This window comes from Contarinia nasturtii, unplaced genomic scaffold, assembly GCF_009176525.2.
Source record: "Contarinia nasturtii isolate CC-2019 unplaced genomic scaffold, AAFC_CNas_1.1 Cnas_scaffold_695, whole genome shotgun sequence".
Taxonomy (NCBI): domain Eukaryota; kingdom Metazoa; phylum Arthropoda; class Insecta; order Diptera; family Cecidomyiidae; genus Contarinia; species Contarinia nasturtii.
In genome coordinates, this window is record NW_022198046.1 from 3,819,251 (window position 1) to 3,836,184 (window position 16,934).

General features: G+C 36.3%; 4 protein-coding genes across 5 annotated transcripts; 2 read left to right on the forward strand and 2 right to left on the reverse strand.

Annotated features, from left to right (window-relative positions):
* Positions 1–3,770: 3,770 nt before the first annotated feature.
* Positions 3,771–7,694, forward strand: LOC116340794. The gene is made up of 6 exons (XM_031767459.1): positions 3,771–5,056; positions 5,211–5,549; positions 5,674–5,917; positions 6,078–6,249; positions 6,426–6,629; positions 6,769–7,694. Exons 1-6 carry the CDS (start codon positions 5,005–5,007, stop codon positions 7,618–7,620), a joined length of 1,863 nt encoding a protein of 620 aa, XP_031623319.1. The 5' UTR covers positions 3,771–5,004; the 3' UTR covers positions 7,621–7,694.
* Positions 7,695–8,334: 640 nt separating this feature from the next.
* On the reverse strand, positions 8,335–12,112 carry LOC116340858 (glycine receptor subunit alpha-2). 2 transcript variants are annotated; one of them, XM_031767577.1, is made up of 9 exons: positions 11,201–12,112; positions 10,982–11,121; positions 10,649–10,910; positions 10,464–10,546; positions 10,259–10,388; positions 9,777–9,919; positions 9,672–9,710; positions 8,816–9,033; positions 8,335–8,728 (listed from the first exon to the last, which is right to left on the reverse strand). In XM_031767577.1, exons 1-9 carry the CDS (start codon positions 11,353–11,355, stop codon positions 8,573–8,575), a joined length of 1,326 nt encoding a protein of 441 aa, XP_031623437.1. In that variant the 5' UTR covers positions 11,356–12,112; the 3' UTR covers positions 8,335–8,572. The 2 variants fall into 2 exon arrangements, with proteins under 2 accessions (XP_031623437.1, XP_031623436.1); XM_031767576.1 differs by having other exon boundaries at positions 10,464–10,910.
* A 358-nt stretch (positions 12,113–12,470) lies between these two features.
* LOC116341262 (protein hook) lies at positions 12,471–15,695 on the forward strand. Its single transcript, XM_031768219.1, has 9 exons — positions 12,471–12,867; positions 12,949–13,005; positions 13,080–13,232; positions 13,298–13,648; positions 13,712–13,869; positions 13,936–14,662; positions 14,724–14,888; positions 14,950–15,070; positions 15,144–15,695. The coding sequence occupies exons 1-9, from the start codon at positions 12,693–12,695 to the stop codon at positions 15,274–15,276; spliced, it is 2,040 nt and encodes a 679-aa protein (XP_031624079.1). The 5' UTR covers positions 12,471–12,692; the 3' UTR covers positions 15,277–15,695.
* On the reverse strand, positions 15,693–16,725 carry LOC116341263 (uncharacterized protein C1orf50 homolog). The gene is made up of 4 exons (XM_031768220.1): positions 16,503–16,725; positions 16,261–16,427; positions 15,986–16,147; positions 15,693–15,928 (listed from the first exon to the last, which is right to left on the reverse strand). Exons 1-4 carry the CDS (start codon positions 16,564–16,566, stop codon positions 15,740–15,742), a joined length of 582 nt encoding a protein of 193 aa, XP_031624080.1. The 5' UTR covers positions 16,567–16,725; the 3' UTR covers positions 15,693–15,739.
* Between the last annotated feature and the right edge of the window lie 209 nt (positions 16,726–16,934).

The window sequence follows — 16,934 nt, forward strand, 5'->3', positions numbered from 1 at the left end:
ACGAACCGTTAGCAGGCAACGGAAGCAGATACATATTCATAAACATATTATTGTTTTGTTCGAGCAATTTGGGTATATGGCTCAAACTATGGAGTGTTATGTGTATAAAGTTGAGTCGAGCAACGGAAAATATCGTCGAGTCGACAGAGTAGCATTGCCACCACCATCTGTACCACCATCATCGCCACCACCAACACCACCATTTCCAACAACATCAGCAATAACAACATCAAAACGAACAACAAAAACTGCAGCAACACGAGCAGAGAGAATAGCACAGGCGTTCATGTATGTACTGTCGGTTCGGGCCAAAAGTTTCTCATGTTAAGTTTTCTATGTACGTGCCAGCATATGAACAACACAGATGTTATTTTGTTCACACGTACGTGTAGATTTTTGGTGCATGCTGACGAGCTTTGGGCGTAGAAAGAAAGAAAAAAAATTGCACGCGACAGCATCGAAAACGAATCGGGTTCAGTCAGACGTTGCATATTGCATGAACTGGTAAAATGCAAACCGGAAAAAAGTTGGCATGTATGAAAACAATGATAATGCTTGAAGAGCTAAGGGTTTCTTTTACATTTGCACAGAGAGTGTCGAGTGCTGAATGATTTTGTGTATGCATTCGACATTACTCGAGTATGGTGGAAAATGGGGAGATTGCTATCAATAGAACGAGGAAAGTGCAGAGAGAATGAGATGTATTTGGCTCCATAACGGAAAAATGATGCAAAATGGAAAAGACACACACACACAAACACAAATATATTCACATTGCTAATATTCCGTGCAATCGAAACTAAATCGGCCAATAAATTCAGAGAAATACGCATTGTAAATCGAACGACTTGAACTTATGGCAATGGATGACGTATCTCTTCCCATTCGCATTTAGTACGGCCACAAAACATCGTCACTGTCGACGAAAATGTTGCCGGCGCGATAAATGTCTTAAATGTCTTTGTCACTCATGTAGATCCCATCCGATTTCCCTTAGCGACAAATTTCCGAGCGCGTTATTTCGAGAGATGCACAGAATCACACTCCACATTTAAACACAAAAAATGAATGTGATGAACATTCAGTCGAGATGGAGAGAGGGAGAAATGGAGATGAAAGAAATAAACTACAGTGAACCGGAGAGATACACATTCAGTTCGGTTAAATTGCGCGCGCGAACAAACGAATGAGCGAACGTTCGTAACGTCGATAATCATAATGCAGACATTAAAGTCAAAGTCTTTTTGTGCACAGCAAAAATAAATACACAAAAGTTAAATACGGCTGAACGAGCACACGCACTCCAAAATTTTAACGATCTACTGCTTTACCCATTAGTCTGCGAAGAAAATGAACGAACATATACACATATACAGTGGAAGCGCGCGCGAGGCGTGAGAAAAGTACCTCAAAATTGTTGCTGCCATAACACACAAGTGAAGCAATACCGAAATCTATTTAAGGCGAACGCGCTCCCATGGCAAAATGAACGAACGAACGAACGAAAATTGTGACGAAGAAAAGAAAACAAAAGAAGGAGAAAAAGAAAAATAAAAACGACCATGCAAAAAGAAAACGATTATGCGACGACCCAAGCGAGGGTGTCGAGCGATGACGATGATAACTTTGCTGCTTTTTTCCATTCCCATTCCAAACACTCATTCCACCTCGACTCTCATTCACTCGGTCGCATTCCCATTCCACTGCTCTTACGCTCTCCACGCTTTCAATGGGTTTTCTTCGGAGTTTCTTTTTGTTTGTTTGCACGAAGGAATTACCGATGCTTTTAACCCTCACACGATATACCAACCGAGAAACGGCGCATCATCTGTCAGCTTTTCTCGATTTGTTTTCTTATTTGAACCGTTGTGTGTAATGTTTGTTGTCGTTTTTGGCTTGTCTTGCAATGTTCGTTCGCTTTATGTCTCGCTCTCCATCTATCTTTTTTCAGTTTTTTTATCGCCAAATCATTCAAACGGAAAACTTAACTCCCCCACAATGTGTCAAAAAAGAAACGGTTTGCTATCATCATCATCATCCTTCGTGCCGGCGACAACGATGGCTTCTGCATTCGTTCGCGCGCGCAAAAAATAATGCTGTGTCGTATTGTGTGTATGGTGGTTACCAATAGTTCATTCAAATGGTGACGACGAGAGCGTTCGATGTTCGCCTTTTCGCCAATACCAAATTATTGCTGTTTCTGCGTTATGTTGCTACCTCTGTTTGCAATAGGATTGGATGATTGCTGAAAAATTTTCCATTTTTTTCCCAAGTTGTTCAGAGAATTTTGAAAAGCCAATTTTTCTGGGTGTTTTTTCACTTCATTATATGGCGTTTACACTCGCATTTAGTTTCGATTATGAAAGCTTAATTACCATTTTTTAGAAGAAACGCCCATCAATATAAATTTAATAGACGTAGAGAGAATGACCAAAGCCAGACGAACTCCTTTCCCTTGTTGCAGAAAATTAATAACCTGGTACCCACAAATAAATCTAGTTGTTTTTGATTTGTTTGTGTTTCAATGAGTTATGTGAGAGAAAAAATAGCACGGAATTGAGAAGATTGAAAAGAACAGAAATAACAATGGCAACTCGAAAAAAAAAACATGCACACACAAACATCGAATATGTAAATAATTTGAGACTGCTGTCCGCATGAATTCACCTTGTTATTTGAGATTGAGCCGCGCGCAATCGTTCCACCCTACACGCACATATTGTATAATAATGCCAGTGATATATATGTACATGTGCATGTAACATAGAAAATGTGTAGTATAGATTGTACTGTCGGTACATCGTACACACCATAAAATACAATGGCATGCCATACTCTTTTTGCCATTTTTACGATACACACAACGCCACTAGTAGCAAGTGATTATGTGCGCTTGCTGCCTTTTTGCTAATGCTACAACAACTCTGCTGGAATTGCTCGTTCATACGTTTCATGTAATATAATTCTACCACCAAACACACAACACATTCGATGGATGGATGGCAAAAAGCATAAAAAAATATGCGAGACACGATATCTGTATAGAGCACACGCTTCAAAATAGATCCATCTATATTGCATAAAGCAGCACATTCACAAACACAGACGGGGAATGGGTGGATGGTAGAATGGAGTGAGAAAACGAAAAAAAAACGTGTTGGCTCTAATACGGTCTATAAGTACTTTTGGTCTCTCGGTTGGCAAAAGCTATGAGTATAAAATTGCTTCGATACGACTGCACATCTATAAGCATACATAAACTTGAAGCGCGTTCAGTTGGTGCCTTTGCTGCTGCTTGTCGTCGTCGTCATCGTTCGTTCGTTTATTTTCCTTTTTCGTTTTCCCGTCTCTTTGCTGCCTTTCTCTGTTCTTTTGCTTCTTCTGTTTGTTGTTGTTGCCGTCGTCGTCGTTGTTTTTTTTTTTTCGTTTTTCCGCTTTAGTCGTATCGTTTTGGTGTGAGCGCCTGTGTTCTGTCGTTCGGTATGTGTACAATTTTCCCAATGCTATTTCGCTCAGTGTGTCGGGCGCGCTATGAGTTTGCAGATAAATATGCATGTATACTTTGGTTTTTCCTCTTTTCCTTTTATTTGGCCAAAAGCAAGACCATTCGCATCTTTCCCATCCACCGTTCATTTGGAAATTGTTGACTCGTGCCAGAGTGAACATGAACAGTGTGAGTAAGTGGTGTGAGAACTGGGAGAGGATGTGTGTGAGAGAGAGTTTGTAGTCTGTCGTGTGCTGAGTGTTCTGTGTGTACATTTCGAAGCGCATATGGTATATGGTATGGTTAGGCGATTTTCCATCATCAGTCGTGCGAACGATGTCGAAGTGAACTGACTTGTTTATGCTTCGAGGCGTCAAAGTTACCATTTTTCCGAACAAAAATATTCATTCACACAGTGAATTTATTACGATTAGCGAAATTTTTCGTTTCATTCACATTTGATTCGTGACACGGAAATCAAGATTTCAAACTTATTTAGAATTCGGTGGCGAATTTAGAAAGGAAGTAAAATTAGTTATTGTGGAAAAAAGGAGAAAGAACCGCATTTCAGTCACCGGCTTAAAACGACTATTCTACGTTTTTTTGTTTGTTTGAAATTGTATGTTTTGCCCAATCGAAATCGGGCGATCAAAGCTAAGGGAGTAGTGTGTTTTTTTTAAATGCGAACATATTATGCGCTGACCGCATGAAGTGCGACAACCATTTATTACGGAATAATAAAATGCGTACGCGAATAAATTTACTGTTTCATTTGTTTGCTTTGTGCTTGTGCTGAAAAAATTGTTTGTCGACTGTGCACTTTTGCTAAATGATTATCCATTTATTTAACACGCAAACCGACACAAAAATCGAGGTAACGACAGAGTGAATGAGACAAAGTGACACAAGCGAAAGGGAGACAGAGACAAAGCCGAAAAACTGCAGTCAGTCGCCAGTGAAAATCAAATATGAATAATTTGTTGTTGAAAATTTATTAACTAAAAATGGTGGTTGACGGTCTTTGTAACATATACATTGTGTGACACGCGCGTCCGACAAGCAGGAAAAAGTGATTAACTCAAACGAATAAAAGCAATGTAACTTTTGCAAATAAGTAAAGTAAATAGCGAAAAGAGAGAGAGAGAGATACACAAAAACACAAAAACAAAAGTGCTAAAATATTCATTGTGTGCAGCAAAAACTTTTGGGCAGAGTCCATTAGTGATGAATTATATGCGATTCGAAAGATATTCGTGAAAAACTTTCAAAGTGGTAAATTGTTCTCAACCAGAAAATCGATTTGCCGAGTCGTTAAATCATTTGGCGTGCCAGTGCTTAAAGTGTTTTTCTACAAAATCACACCGAGAGAAGAGAGATCCAAGCGATCAAAAATTGTGTACTTTGCTCGTATAAAATCATGTTAAGTGTTCGTGTGGCTTAAAATTTTAGTTAATTTTTGTTGCATATTTTCTTTATGGTGTTTGCCATATTTTGTTTAATTTTTGTTCTGAAAATGAAAGATGACAACAAAAAAAGATAGAGAATCAGCTAAGAACAAAGCATCTGCAACAGGTAATTTATACCACGCCTTGTTTTTGACTCACTTTTCCTGTTTCTTTGGTTTATTATACTCGATCGATAATGTACAACAAAATAATTAAAAATAATGTAACATTTTTTGCTTTTATGTTTTTTCTTTGCCTATTTCTATGTACGACAAAAACAGATCAAAATTCAAATTCAACGACAAACAATTCAAGCTCCGTAAATACTGTGACACCTCCGTCACCATCATCATCGGCTACATCGCCAGCCGGAAATACTTTAGAAACAAGCACAAACTCAACAACAAAACGTACAAATAAACCGCTTATGGAAAAACGACGACGTGCTCGTATAAACCAGAGTTTGGCCATTTTAAAGGCGCTGATTTTGGAATCGACAAAAGCGAATAATAGCAAAACGGGCGATGTACATCAACCCAAGCATACAAAGCTTGAAAAAGCAGATATTTTGGAGTTAACGGTTCGTCATTTTCAAAAGCATCGCCACATTGACAATGAGGGTACGCTATTTCGGCTTCTCTAATCTCGGTATTTGAATGACCACCTCACAATTGAACGTTTTTTTTCTTCTTTTTTTCTCTTCGAACACATTCTTTGTGCCAAATGTTGAATAAAAAAATGTAGCGACCGACAAATATAAAGCAGGTTATGCTGATTGTGCCAGAGAGGTAGCTCGGTATTTGTCGACGCCAGAACCACCTCCATTACCGTCTGTTCCATCATTAGCTGATAATGGATGCAAGACCCGTCTTTTACGTCATTTAGATCAGTGTATTGCTGAAATAGAAACCGAAATATGCCCACGTGTAGATCCAGCCACCGTAGCAAATACAACAACAGCAAAAAGTACCATTTCAGATAAGCCCGGGTATGTGTTTTCATATTTACCATTGTTCACATATAAGAGATTCGGATGTGTTTTCATGTGTGCCAAAATAAAATACTAGTAATAAGAAGAGAGAGAAAAAAGGGGTGCATATCACAACAAAAATAAAAATCCATACATTTTCTTCCTCCGCACTCCACAGATTTGAAGACGTTTCAATGGATGGTAATCAAAATTCAAACCCTTTGGACTATAGCCAAAGTGGCGTAGTATACAAGGATGTTAACGGCAATGGTGCAGCTCCATCAAATATTAAATCCAATGAATTTGTTGATCAGAATGGCATTAAATCACCATCAGCTGCTTTAGGCCAGGTAACGAAAAAAAAGCGGAGCAAAAAATATAGGCTTGTTTATTTCTCTCCCCCCTTTTCCCATCAATTTCGAGTCAAGAAAAAAAGGGACCCCATTTCTATCAAATAATTCAAAAAGAAGCTGAAAAAGTATGCTATGGCTGAAAATAATAGCGGTCACTGTATTATTCGTTTCAGCTTTCTCAAGTGTTAGCTCATGCATCGCCTGTGACATCAAACGGTGAATATTTGTCGGATCAAGAATCGAAACCATCCGAATTTGGTTCGGAAAAATCCATTTCTTCGGTTAAATCAACAGTTGGTCTTATCACACCGAAAATCGAACCAATTGCCTATTACCCCGGTTCAGTGTCTGCTACCGCACAACAAATCAAACCGGCTGTAAGTAATGGAAACTATTTTCTATCTTTTACGTGTATTATATTCATTTGCAATAACACATTCTGTGTCTGCTCACATTTCGTTATACAATTCGTACACCATGTATTATTTCATCTGAAATGTTTGCATTGCTATTTAGGATATGACTCAGCTGCTTGAATACGGTGAAATAAAATTGATTGATGCTAGTTCGGCACCATTTCGTGTGCCGCCCCAATATCAATTGGTATCATCCTCGTCTGCTCTCGAAACAATTGATAGCACAAGATTGAATAGTAGCTCCCCATTAAAGCCTTCGCCAATAAAAACCGAGCCGACAACACTGATCAAACCACAATCAACCCCAACTGATTTTGAGAATTTAATCGAAATGAATGCACGCAAACAAAATCTTGATTCAACGGCTGAAATTGCGGCCGCAACTGCAACGGCAAATAAAATGATTAAATTCGAACCAAAGACAATTGCAAATACAGCGGTTGTATCGTCATCGCCGGGAAATATGGTAATTTCATCGACATCGGCGTCACCTTTTTCCAGTCTCAAAGCACAAAATGGTGCATTAAAAGTGAAACCTGGCAACGGTGTTGTGGCTGGTGCTGTTCAACAAATGGATGTTGATGAAACATCAATAATTAGCCCAAATCTAAATCATCTACCGTCACCAAAATTTGCACTCGGCATGGATAATAAGCTAATCAACAAAGTGAAAATTGTTGTGGACAATATGAACGGCGGTGGAAATATCGGAAATTTGGCGGGCAAACATCGACTTGATTTAGATGCAAGCGGTTACCATTTAATGCCACATCCGCATGCATCATTAATGGCAGCCGCTGCTGCACAGCAGGCCGCATTTCCCGGCTATAATTTTCACAGCAGCTTCCATTTATATGAGTATAGTCAAAACAATCAAAATTTTCTGAATCAACATCGCGTCGATGCGGAACATCATAATGCAATTGACGACAGCATGTGGCGACCATGGTAGAATGGAAAATATCGACGCAAAAATAGAGTGATGATTGAAAAACCAAATGAATGAACGAATAAATAAAAAAAAAATGAAAAATAAACGAAAGAACGATCGCAAAAAAGAAAGATATAGCAACACAAACTTACATCCCAACAATTGCACACGCATCCTATACATATATATAATATTGAATTGAGCTTTGCTTTAGAAGGATACAATGCAATCACTTTTAATAAGAGTCCAGCTGGGATGTAGATAGCGGAAAAATACCAGTGACAATATGATGAACTCATTGTTTTTAGTGAATGGATATGTGGCAATTTCAGCGCACAAACAACAATAAATTATATATATATTAAAGCTGTTTTACCAAAGACGAAAACAAACAATTCCAATTGCTAGTCTCTTTTGCCGAACTTCGAAAAATTAAGGAAAAACAAATTCTTAAACCTAATGAATCTTTAGTGCAATTTTCAAACCAAAACTGTTGAACTGTGTATGTTTTAATTTTTATTACTATTATTATATCATCAATTGATTATATACACATGTAACGTATTTATTATTATTATGTTTATGTATAAATAAATGGATGGATGTATCAATAAAATATTGTATAAATCTTAAGTGGAAGTACTAAAGTTTCTATCTCCCTCTGATTGCACTGGAATTAAATGAATTGTAAGCTGCTGAGGAGAAGAGAAAAAAAAAGAAGAAAAACCAAAGCACTTAATTGTAAAGAGAATGCTCGAAAAATATAAATTCAATCGAAAAAATAAAAATAAACATGAAATGAATTCTTAAAATTATTGAATTTGACTGTGGTTTTATTTAGTTTAGGTCAATTATTCGCTTTTTACTTCAATTTCTTTTGGGAATATTTGTTGGCATCCCAAATGGGTATAAAAATCGCTGTCAATCATAAGTGGAGTTGGCACACCAAAAAATATATCATTTTTCTTCTCCTTTACAAAAATGTCGTCCAATACAAAATATTTAAAATGACAAAGGAAAATGGAAAGAAAAAACGTGAAAATTTATCGATGTATAATGCTGTTTCCCTGCCATTGCAAAATGTATCATATTGCGGCTGTATTGACGGCCGATGTTCAATGGATTTTCGCTGCATGAAAATAAACAAAAGAAGAAGAAAACAATCACTCGTATGCTAGCCAATTTATTCACGATCTATTTTACGTTATGCACGTACCTTCGAACCTCGTCCATTTGTATTCGCATCTTGTCCAACATTCTCTTCTGAAAAGCCTTTCATCATTTTTGTTGCAACCGGCCCCATAAAGTTATTAACGACGGCAAATTCCATGAGGGACATAAATACGAACACCGAACACGATGACATCCAAATATCAACCGCTTTTACATACGATACAGGTGGTAATGATTGCTGTGACTGTGTATTTTGTGTGGCTTTGTTCCGACAATGCGTGCACCAGAGATAGAAAGGAGGAGAAAGTGAGAAAATTGTTTAAAACGTTTTTCAGCAAGTAAACAATCAATATGCGTGCGTACCTAGGGGCAGAGCAGTACTAGAATAATCATTTTTGTTTAAAGTAATTCTATGTTGTGAGTAGTAATCCATATTAATCCGTAGTAATACACACTTACGTAAATTTTAACAGCAGTGCAATGAAGTTTCATGTGTACGTTGTGTATGACATTTGCTAGGCATAAAGCGATCGCCGTATATTTCGGATGAGACATTTTATTGTTAAAAAATGGAAAATAACGAATTTAATAAATAATAATATTTTATTTTAATTAAATTTTAACGAATTTAATTTAATAAATATCGAATAAATTGTTTCAATGCGCAATATACGACGATCGCTTTATTCCTAACAAATGTAATACACAACGTATACATGAAACGTCATTGCACTGCTGTTAGAATTTACGTAAGTGTGTATTACTGCGGATTAATATGGATTACTACTCACAACATAGAATTACTTTAAACAAAAATTATTATTCTAGTACTGCTCTGCCCCTAGGTGCGTACAGTGTACGCATTGTGTGTTTTAAAATCATATTGGTGCTTAACCAACCTAGAGTCAATAGAGACGTCACACCAAGGGTGATGCGGGCTGAAAAATCAGAAGAAAATGTTTCCATTGAAACTGAAATGGTACAAAGTATTGACATTGCATCACCTGGAATTGCTTCAGGTTTTATCCAGAATGAAATCCAACTCATGACCACAATGAGCGCTGAAGGTATGTACGTGTGAAAGAGATGATAGCCCAAGCGGCGCCGTAATTCAAATACCACAGCCAAACATGTAAAATTGCCCGTGCTGAAATGCTCAATTGATTGTAACAAATGCGGAATTTTGATCGATAGCGCTCACAGAAAAATAAATCATTCACATTTCAATTATTAAAGTAAATCATTTTCATTTGAGTGGAAATCATGTTCACATGTACTTTCCGTTTTAAATTTTTGCAAATTGCCTTTTTTTCGAAATGAACCCAATTTGGTGCTTTTAAAACCGAAATTATTTTAATTAGCTCTTCAATATTCGTCCCTTTGAAAAATGGACCTTTTTTTCCTTTTTTGACCTCTCAAAAATTACATCCAAATCCAATATACATATGTCATATGTATATATTGAATCTCTACTCCGCCGTTTTACCTGTATTCTATTGTACAATCGTTGGTATAAATTTTTGAAATATCCTGTTGTGGTAATTCAATATCGTCATTTACGACCAGCGCATCGGTCATATTCCATATAAATACTAAATCCTGCACCGTGTGCGACACTGTTACCAATGAAAAAGAATACAAAATGCTCGTTGAACCTGTCTGAGTGATATTACAATTTTAAATAGACTTACGGCTTTCGATTAGCATGGAACACACTTGTGTATCATGCGGATAGCTTTCGAATTTCATTGCACAGCTCAGATGTAACGTCAATCTACTCATAAAAAAAACAAGCGTGGCACCACATTTTATAGTTATAGATGTTGAAACACAATATACCAAAGTGATAAAAAAAAGTGAAGAGTGTTGCATATACTTAGCCATATAAAGTAGGGTTTTATCACGATATAACCAGAGATAATGATTTGGTATGCTCATTTCGTGGAATGTGACTTTCTTTGCGTTTTTGAAAAAACTGTCCGGTCTCCAAATGTCATGCAGCCATTCGACATCAAGTATTCGATATTCTTCTAGCATATCGGAGGGTAAACGAAGACGAGGATCTCGCCAACTTTGCGCCAAAAATATGTCCGTCACATAGGTCATTGATTCTTCATTCACTGAATCAAGACTGAGAACTGAACGAATAACGTATACTTTACATTTCAGAAATATGCGATTAGGTGCAAATAGATTCAAATCGTATTACCAGTGACGTGAAAATAAACAACCGTGGGCTGCTTTATAAGTTTGGGCGCTCGATTTTTGTCATATGAACGTTGTGTTATTGGCATTATATCAGACAATGACAATGTTGAATGCTCTTCTCCTTGGCTATAGCTGCTATTACTGCAAAAAGATTCCACTTGTCAATGGTTAGATCAACAAAAATTTCATTTTAGATGAAAAACAAAAAAACAAAACATACCTGTAATGGCTCGAGGCATCAACAATATATATACTCATTTGTTCGTTGCAAAGGAATAGAATTACAAATATGGAAAATCCATTAAATGGATTTCTTAAATTCATCATATATGATAAGTGCCGTACGGATATGATCACACCTAAGTTTGTTTGCATCTACGCACCCAACTTTCAATCACCTATTCTGTCTCGTTATTCTTTCTATTCACTCTATTCTCGGTTTTCGTTCTTTTGAAATTCAAATTTCATAAATTTTCGCACAAACTTAGTAACGCGAAAGTAACAACCCATAAAAACACATCCATACTTTTAACCAAATGAACTTTTCATATTATTTACTGTGAGCCATCGGAATATATATATGTACGCGAGTGAGAAAAACGTTTATTTCCACATTTGCACTTTTACTGGTCTCATTAATAATAATGAATGCACATAAAGTTTTGCGGAATGAAAACGAATGAGAATTGAGTGAGCGTGAACGAGAGAGAAAAAGACCGAAACTTTTATTTTTCATTCGATGTAATAAAATATTTTGAATTGGTTGGAGACATTGTATAATATAGCGAACTCATGACCCCTTTTTTGTTTATATATCAATACATTGGGGCAATTTTCTCTAATATGCACTAATTAAATTAGATGACAGCAACAGCAGAAGCAGTTAAAAATCACGCACCACAACATTCAATAAAAGAAAAAATCTCGCCGTATTGCCCTTTTTTCTACACACTCAATTGGATTGCTAAAAACACAATCACTTATTTCAATTTAATAGATTTTTTCCAATAGATTGAAATACAGGAAATTCTATTGCACATTATCGGCACGCCGCGCTTTTTTCTCTTGTATGTTTGGAACTTTTGCAATGAAAATTTATTATAAAGCCTAGAGCGTTTAATTGGACCAACGTTTAAACACTAAACCAATGTACATATAATGTTAAAAAAAAAAAGGTGACAGCGGCAACGGCGGAAAGCGAAAACAATGTCACAAAGTAAACAGGTAAATGTTCCGTTGCAATAACTATATCGTCTCACAATGGATGGTCATCCCTCATTTATTCAAATCATTCGAACCGTTAACCATTCCAAGTTAACTGGCCACATGCATCAATTGAAGACAACCTCTCATATGACGTGTAACATACAACATGTGACTGTATAAACACAACACAACACACATACATTCGCACTTCTCGCCCGCCGATGACAGTTCATCCAGTATAGATACACAACAATCTCTCGTTGTGGTTGTCATCGCAGTCGTCATAATAAAACAATGTCAAATTCTTGAATAAAATAAATTAAATAGATAAAAATTTTGTTGTTCTATTCGTTCTTTTCTTCGATGCGATTACTTTAACAATTCCACGAATTAGAATGCAAAGATAGTCGTAACACAGTTGTCAGTATAAATAGAGCGTTTTGTTTTAAGTTGGGACTTATTATTTTTTTGGAAAGTGATTTGATATACCAACAAACAAGTCAATCATGGAAACAAGTCGCGAAGAAATGTGTAAAAGTTTGACCGAATGGTTTTTTGTATTTTATAATGAAAATTGCGTTTCATCCGATCAACATCTCGTGAAAAACTATTTAAACGATTTAACCGATGGAGTTGCAATCGCTATGGCTCTACAAAAATTAGCACCCGACTATTTTACACGTAATTCAAACATCAAATGCACATATACAGACCTTAATTGGTGTGAAAGTGAAATCTAAACTCGACATTTTTTCTTTGCAGAAGCATGGTTTTTGAAGCTTAAAGTTGATAATATCGGTAATAACTGGCGTCTCAAAGGTATGAATGAATTTAAATAACATAAAAAGTGTTTGTGCCGCATTATTTTGAATGATTTTTTTTGTTGTTTACAGTGAGTAATTTGAAAAAAATCATCGAAACTGTCACCGAGTATTACAATGACGTTTTGAACATTACACTGACTGAGTTTATAAGTCCGAATGTGATGAAAATCGGCGAAAAAGGCGATCCTAGCGAATTAGGACGTTTTCTACAACTGGTATTAGGTAATTTTATTGATATCTCGGGAAAGTCTCCAATTTTCACTTATGTTTCAACAATTTAATGTTAGGATGTGCAATAAATTGTTCGTCAAAGCTGGATTATATCCGCCAAATTATGGAATTAGAAGAATCATTGCAACGCAATATAATGCAGGCAATTCAAGAGCTTGAGTCATCATATCAAGGATCAATGGCATCCAAAGCGTCATCGATAAGCAATTTTGATACGAAATCCATCCAAGAAGATCGCGATCGACTGGCACAAAAGTGCCACGAAGCGGAAAGACAAATTGCACTCTTACTTGAGGAAAAGGCACAAATGGCACAGGAATTGAATAAACTTCAGCGCGAAGTTGAAATGTACGAAAATCCAAAAGGTGCTATAATCGGAGATGATGGAACGTCGCTAGGACCCATTGGTAACTATTACATTTTGCAAGTTTAATGATCACCAATTTTCAACAAATTGTTCAATTCAAAAGGTCCCGGATCAAATCGACACAACGACCTACGACGTCAAATTGAAGCACTCAAAGAAGATTTATTACAAACAGAAGCGCAACGGGATGATTTTAAAATAAAATCGATGCAATTGGAGGATGAGCTTGTGGTGTTGAAACTTAAACTGGATGAATCAAGTGTGAGTGAATGATATTTGGTAAAGGCAAAGAGAGTTGAAAATGACAACGATTTATTCAATTTTCAGCAAGCTCAAAGTGAATTGTCACAATTGAAGGACGAACTGGATGCATTACGTGAGGCAAATGACAAGTTAAAAGTGAGTGAAGCACTCGTAACTACATACAAAAAGAAGCTCGAAGATTATTCAGATTTAAAACGTGAAGTCAAACAACTTGAAGAAAGAAATGCGGATCTAACACAACAAACGTTACACAAAGAAGAAAATATGAAAAAGTTATCGGCACTTAAGGGTCAGATTGAGCTATACAAAAAGGAGATTCAAGAATTGCATAGTCGGCTCGATACCGAAATCAATAAATGTGTTAAAATTGAATTTGAGCTCAACAATTCGAATGCAAAATTGACTGCATTACAACGTGAGTACGAGAATTTGACAGTTGAACGGGATTCCCTCCTGGAGCAATGTGATCAGTTCCGATGCAACAACGGAATGACAACGCCAAGCGATGGTGCCCGTAATGCAATTAGCAATGAACTAACATTGCCAGCACAACGAGAGAAAATTCGACATCTAGAGGAAGAGAATAAAGCGCTCCGTGAAGGACAAGGTGGTCAAACGGCATTGGCACAAATGCTTGAAGATGCCAATCAACGTTCCGAAAAACTTCGCGAACAATTGAAAGTGGCCAATCAAAAAATTCTCACGTTAACCGCACAAAACGGCGCCGATGGAAGTGATTCCGGAAAATTGGCACAACAAAAAGAATCTCTTGAGACCAACGATCAAAAAGGTGAGACATTTTGAATATTTGTAAATAAGAAAATTTAAATTGAACATTTGTGCGATTTCAGGTCTTCAAACTGAAAATGGACGATTGCAAAGTAAATGCTCACAATTGGAAGCATCGCTGAATGCACGTGAACAGGAAATCATTCTTCTTGAAGCAAAATATCGAAAGTGCGTTGAAAAAGCCAAAGATGTGATCAAATGCTATGAACCACGGCTGATATCATCAGGTTTGTTATATTACTCGAAAAAGATTCGAAATCAATCATTTAACTTCAATCATTTCTCTAGATTCACCTCAAATCACTGATAAGAATACAGATAGTGAAAATGAATTACTTGTGGCATCATCACATTCACAACCAACAATGAGTCCTCTTGAAGAGCGATTGATGGCAACTGCTTACCATAAGTGAGTAGTCGAAGCATTTTAGGCACCTAATTCTAAATTAAATTTTTTTAACCTATTCAATTTGTCTTCATAGCTTGGCTGTATCATGTCAACGAGATGTAGTTGATGCCCGTTTGGCTCTGATCAACGGTGGTGGTCAGAGTTTTCTATCTCGTCAACGACAACCTCCGACACGAAAAGCATCACTAAACAAACGTACAAAATGACTGTAGTAGTCATGGTTCTTTGTTTTGTTACTTTTTTCCGATCATTTAATCAAGTTTTCTTTGCTTTAAAAGTCTCACAAGTAATTGTAAAAAAGAGCTTACACAGAGAAAAATTTCGCACCTGTTTATTAAATTGTATTACATACATCATATGTATTATCACTCATATATTATACCCCCTCAAATTGTTTATATTTTATAACGATTTTATGATTTGGCATCAATGTTTTTTTAAAGTAGTTTCATTTGAGCCTTCATCAATTTATGACCAAAAATGCATATGCACACATACACAGTCAGACGTAATCCCACGAAACTGTTGAGATCGAATAATAAATGGAGAACAAACATTATTTTTCTAATTAAAAGAGTTGAATATATTTCATTTATAAAAATAAAATTAAGTTTTTTCACACACACACAATGTTCATTTTAGTTTCTTTTAAAAAATTGTTGTTAAAATTCAATTCATAGCATCGTCAGTATTGGCAATTGCACGAAAACTCTCCGCAAAATTGGATGACTGGATCAGTTTTTTGGTGATTTTCTTCTTTTCGTCGACATCACCGATTCTATCTAGTGGCGTCCACGTCTGATCTAATTCCAACCGATAGCCTCCCAAGTACTTGTGCAATAATTTCATTCCCCATTCCTGAACAAATTCATTACATTCAATTATTTTTATATGTATGGAATATATATCCCTTACCTGAGGTGACAGCATACTGAAATAACATTGTCCTGATTCACGTTGATATAAATAGTATGTTTTGCCAGCGACTTTTTTAAAATTACACGCTGCTTGATGTAAATTAACGTCCGTTTTAATATCGCGAAGTATTTGATGTGCTTGCGATTGTAGAAACCGGATCTACAGATGAGAAACATATGAAAAGGGAAGAGAGTTCATATACAGTCTAACTATATAAGATTGGTGGCTATTTGGTCTTATATAATCCAGGATAAGACTTGTCATATACTCACTTGATCCAGAATCAGTGTTAATTTTCCACTCTGATTATTTACTGCAATGTCTGCATTTTGAATTTCTGACGCCAATGAAATTAAGTCGAATGCATTGTGTTTCCCAACATAGTTTGGATTCAGTAGTTCATAGCCCAATGGTGTTGTGTTTCGTTCCACTAAATTCACTGTTGTGCAAACAATTGAGAAACATGGATAATAGGAACGAAAGCAAAAAAAAGCTAAAAATAATCAGAATTAACCTTGTTTTGAATTCATTCCAATGCTATCATCATTTGACAAATTTTCGGTCGCTGCACGTTTCATTTTGTTTGTTATTACTGCTTTAAGTTGAAAAGGTAACAAAAAAAAAAACTCGAATCAATGTATGTAATAAATACAATGTCACAATAAAGACTCTTTGCTTCTTCGACTCTTTGCTGTGTATTTATTTGGATAAGCTATACATATAACATGTGTTCAGTCATACACATGTAATCTACCGTGGTATACGTAATACATATGACAGTTTGTTCACAATACAGCATTGGACGCATTTGACGTACAGCATCACAAACGTGTCGCTACCATCGCGTTCAACACACACACACAAGCACACTACAGCCAAAATAAACGTTTGTTTTGTTATCGTTCTTCCACGGAATTCCATTCAATTTATATGGAAAGTTATTCTA

Coding starts and splice junctions, on each gene's coding strand:
- LOC116341263 (XM_031768220.1), bottom strand. CDS start 16,566: ATGAAACGTGCAGCGACCGAAAATTTGTCAAATGATGATAGCATTGGA. Junction 16,148..16,260: donor TAACACTGATTCTGGATCAA/GTGAGTATATGA, acceptor TCTCATCTGTAG/ATCCGGTTTCTACAATCGCA. Junction 15,929..15,985: donor TCAGTATGCTGTCACCTCAG/GTAAGGGATATA, acceptor GAATTTGTTCAG/GAATGGGGAATGAAATTATT.
- LOC116340794 (XM_031767459.1), top strand. CDS start 5,005: ATGACAACAAAAAAAGATAGAGAATCAGCTAAGAACAAAGCATCTGCA. Junction 5,057..5,210: donor GAACAAAGCATCTGCAACAG/GTAATTTATACC, acceptor CGACAAAAACAG/ATCAAAATTCAAATTCAACG. Junction 5,550..5,673: donor TCGCCACATTGACAATGAGG/GTACGCTATTTC, acceptor AAAAAAATGTAG/CGACCGACAAATATAAAGCA.
- LOC116340858 (XM_031767576.1), bottom strand. CDS start 11,355: ATGCAAACAAACTTAGGTGTGATCATATCCGTACGGCACTTATCATAT. Junction 10,911..10,981: donor TGTTTATTTTCACGTCACTG/GTAATACGATTT, acceptor TTATTCGTTCAG/TTCTCAGTCTTGATTCAGTG. Junction 9,711..9,776: donor AAAACCTGAAGCAATTCCAG/GTGATGCAATGT, acceptor CTGATTTTTCAG/CCCGCATCACCCTTGGTGTG.
- LOC116341262 (XM_031768219.1), top strand. CDS start 12,693: ATGGAAACAAGTCGCGAAGAAATGTGTAAAAGTTTGACCGAATGGTTT. Junction 12,868..12,948: donor AGCACCCGACTATTTTACAC/GTAATTCAAACA, acceptor TTTTCTTTGCAG/AAGCATGGTTTTTGAAGCTT. Junction 13,649..13,711: donor AACGTCGCTAGGACCCATTG/GTAACTATTACA, acceptor TCAATTCAAAAG/GTCCCGGATCAAATCGACAC.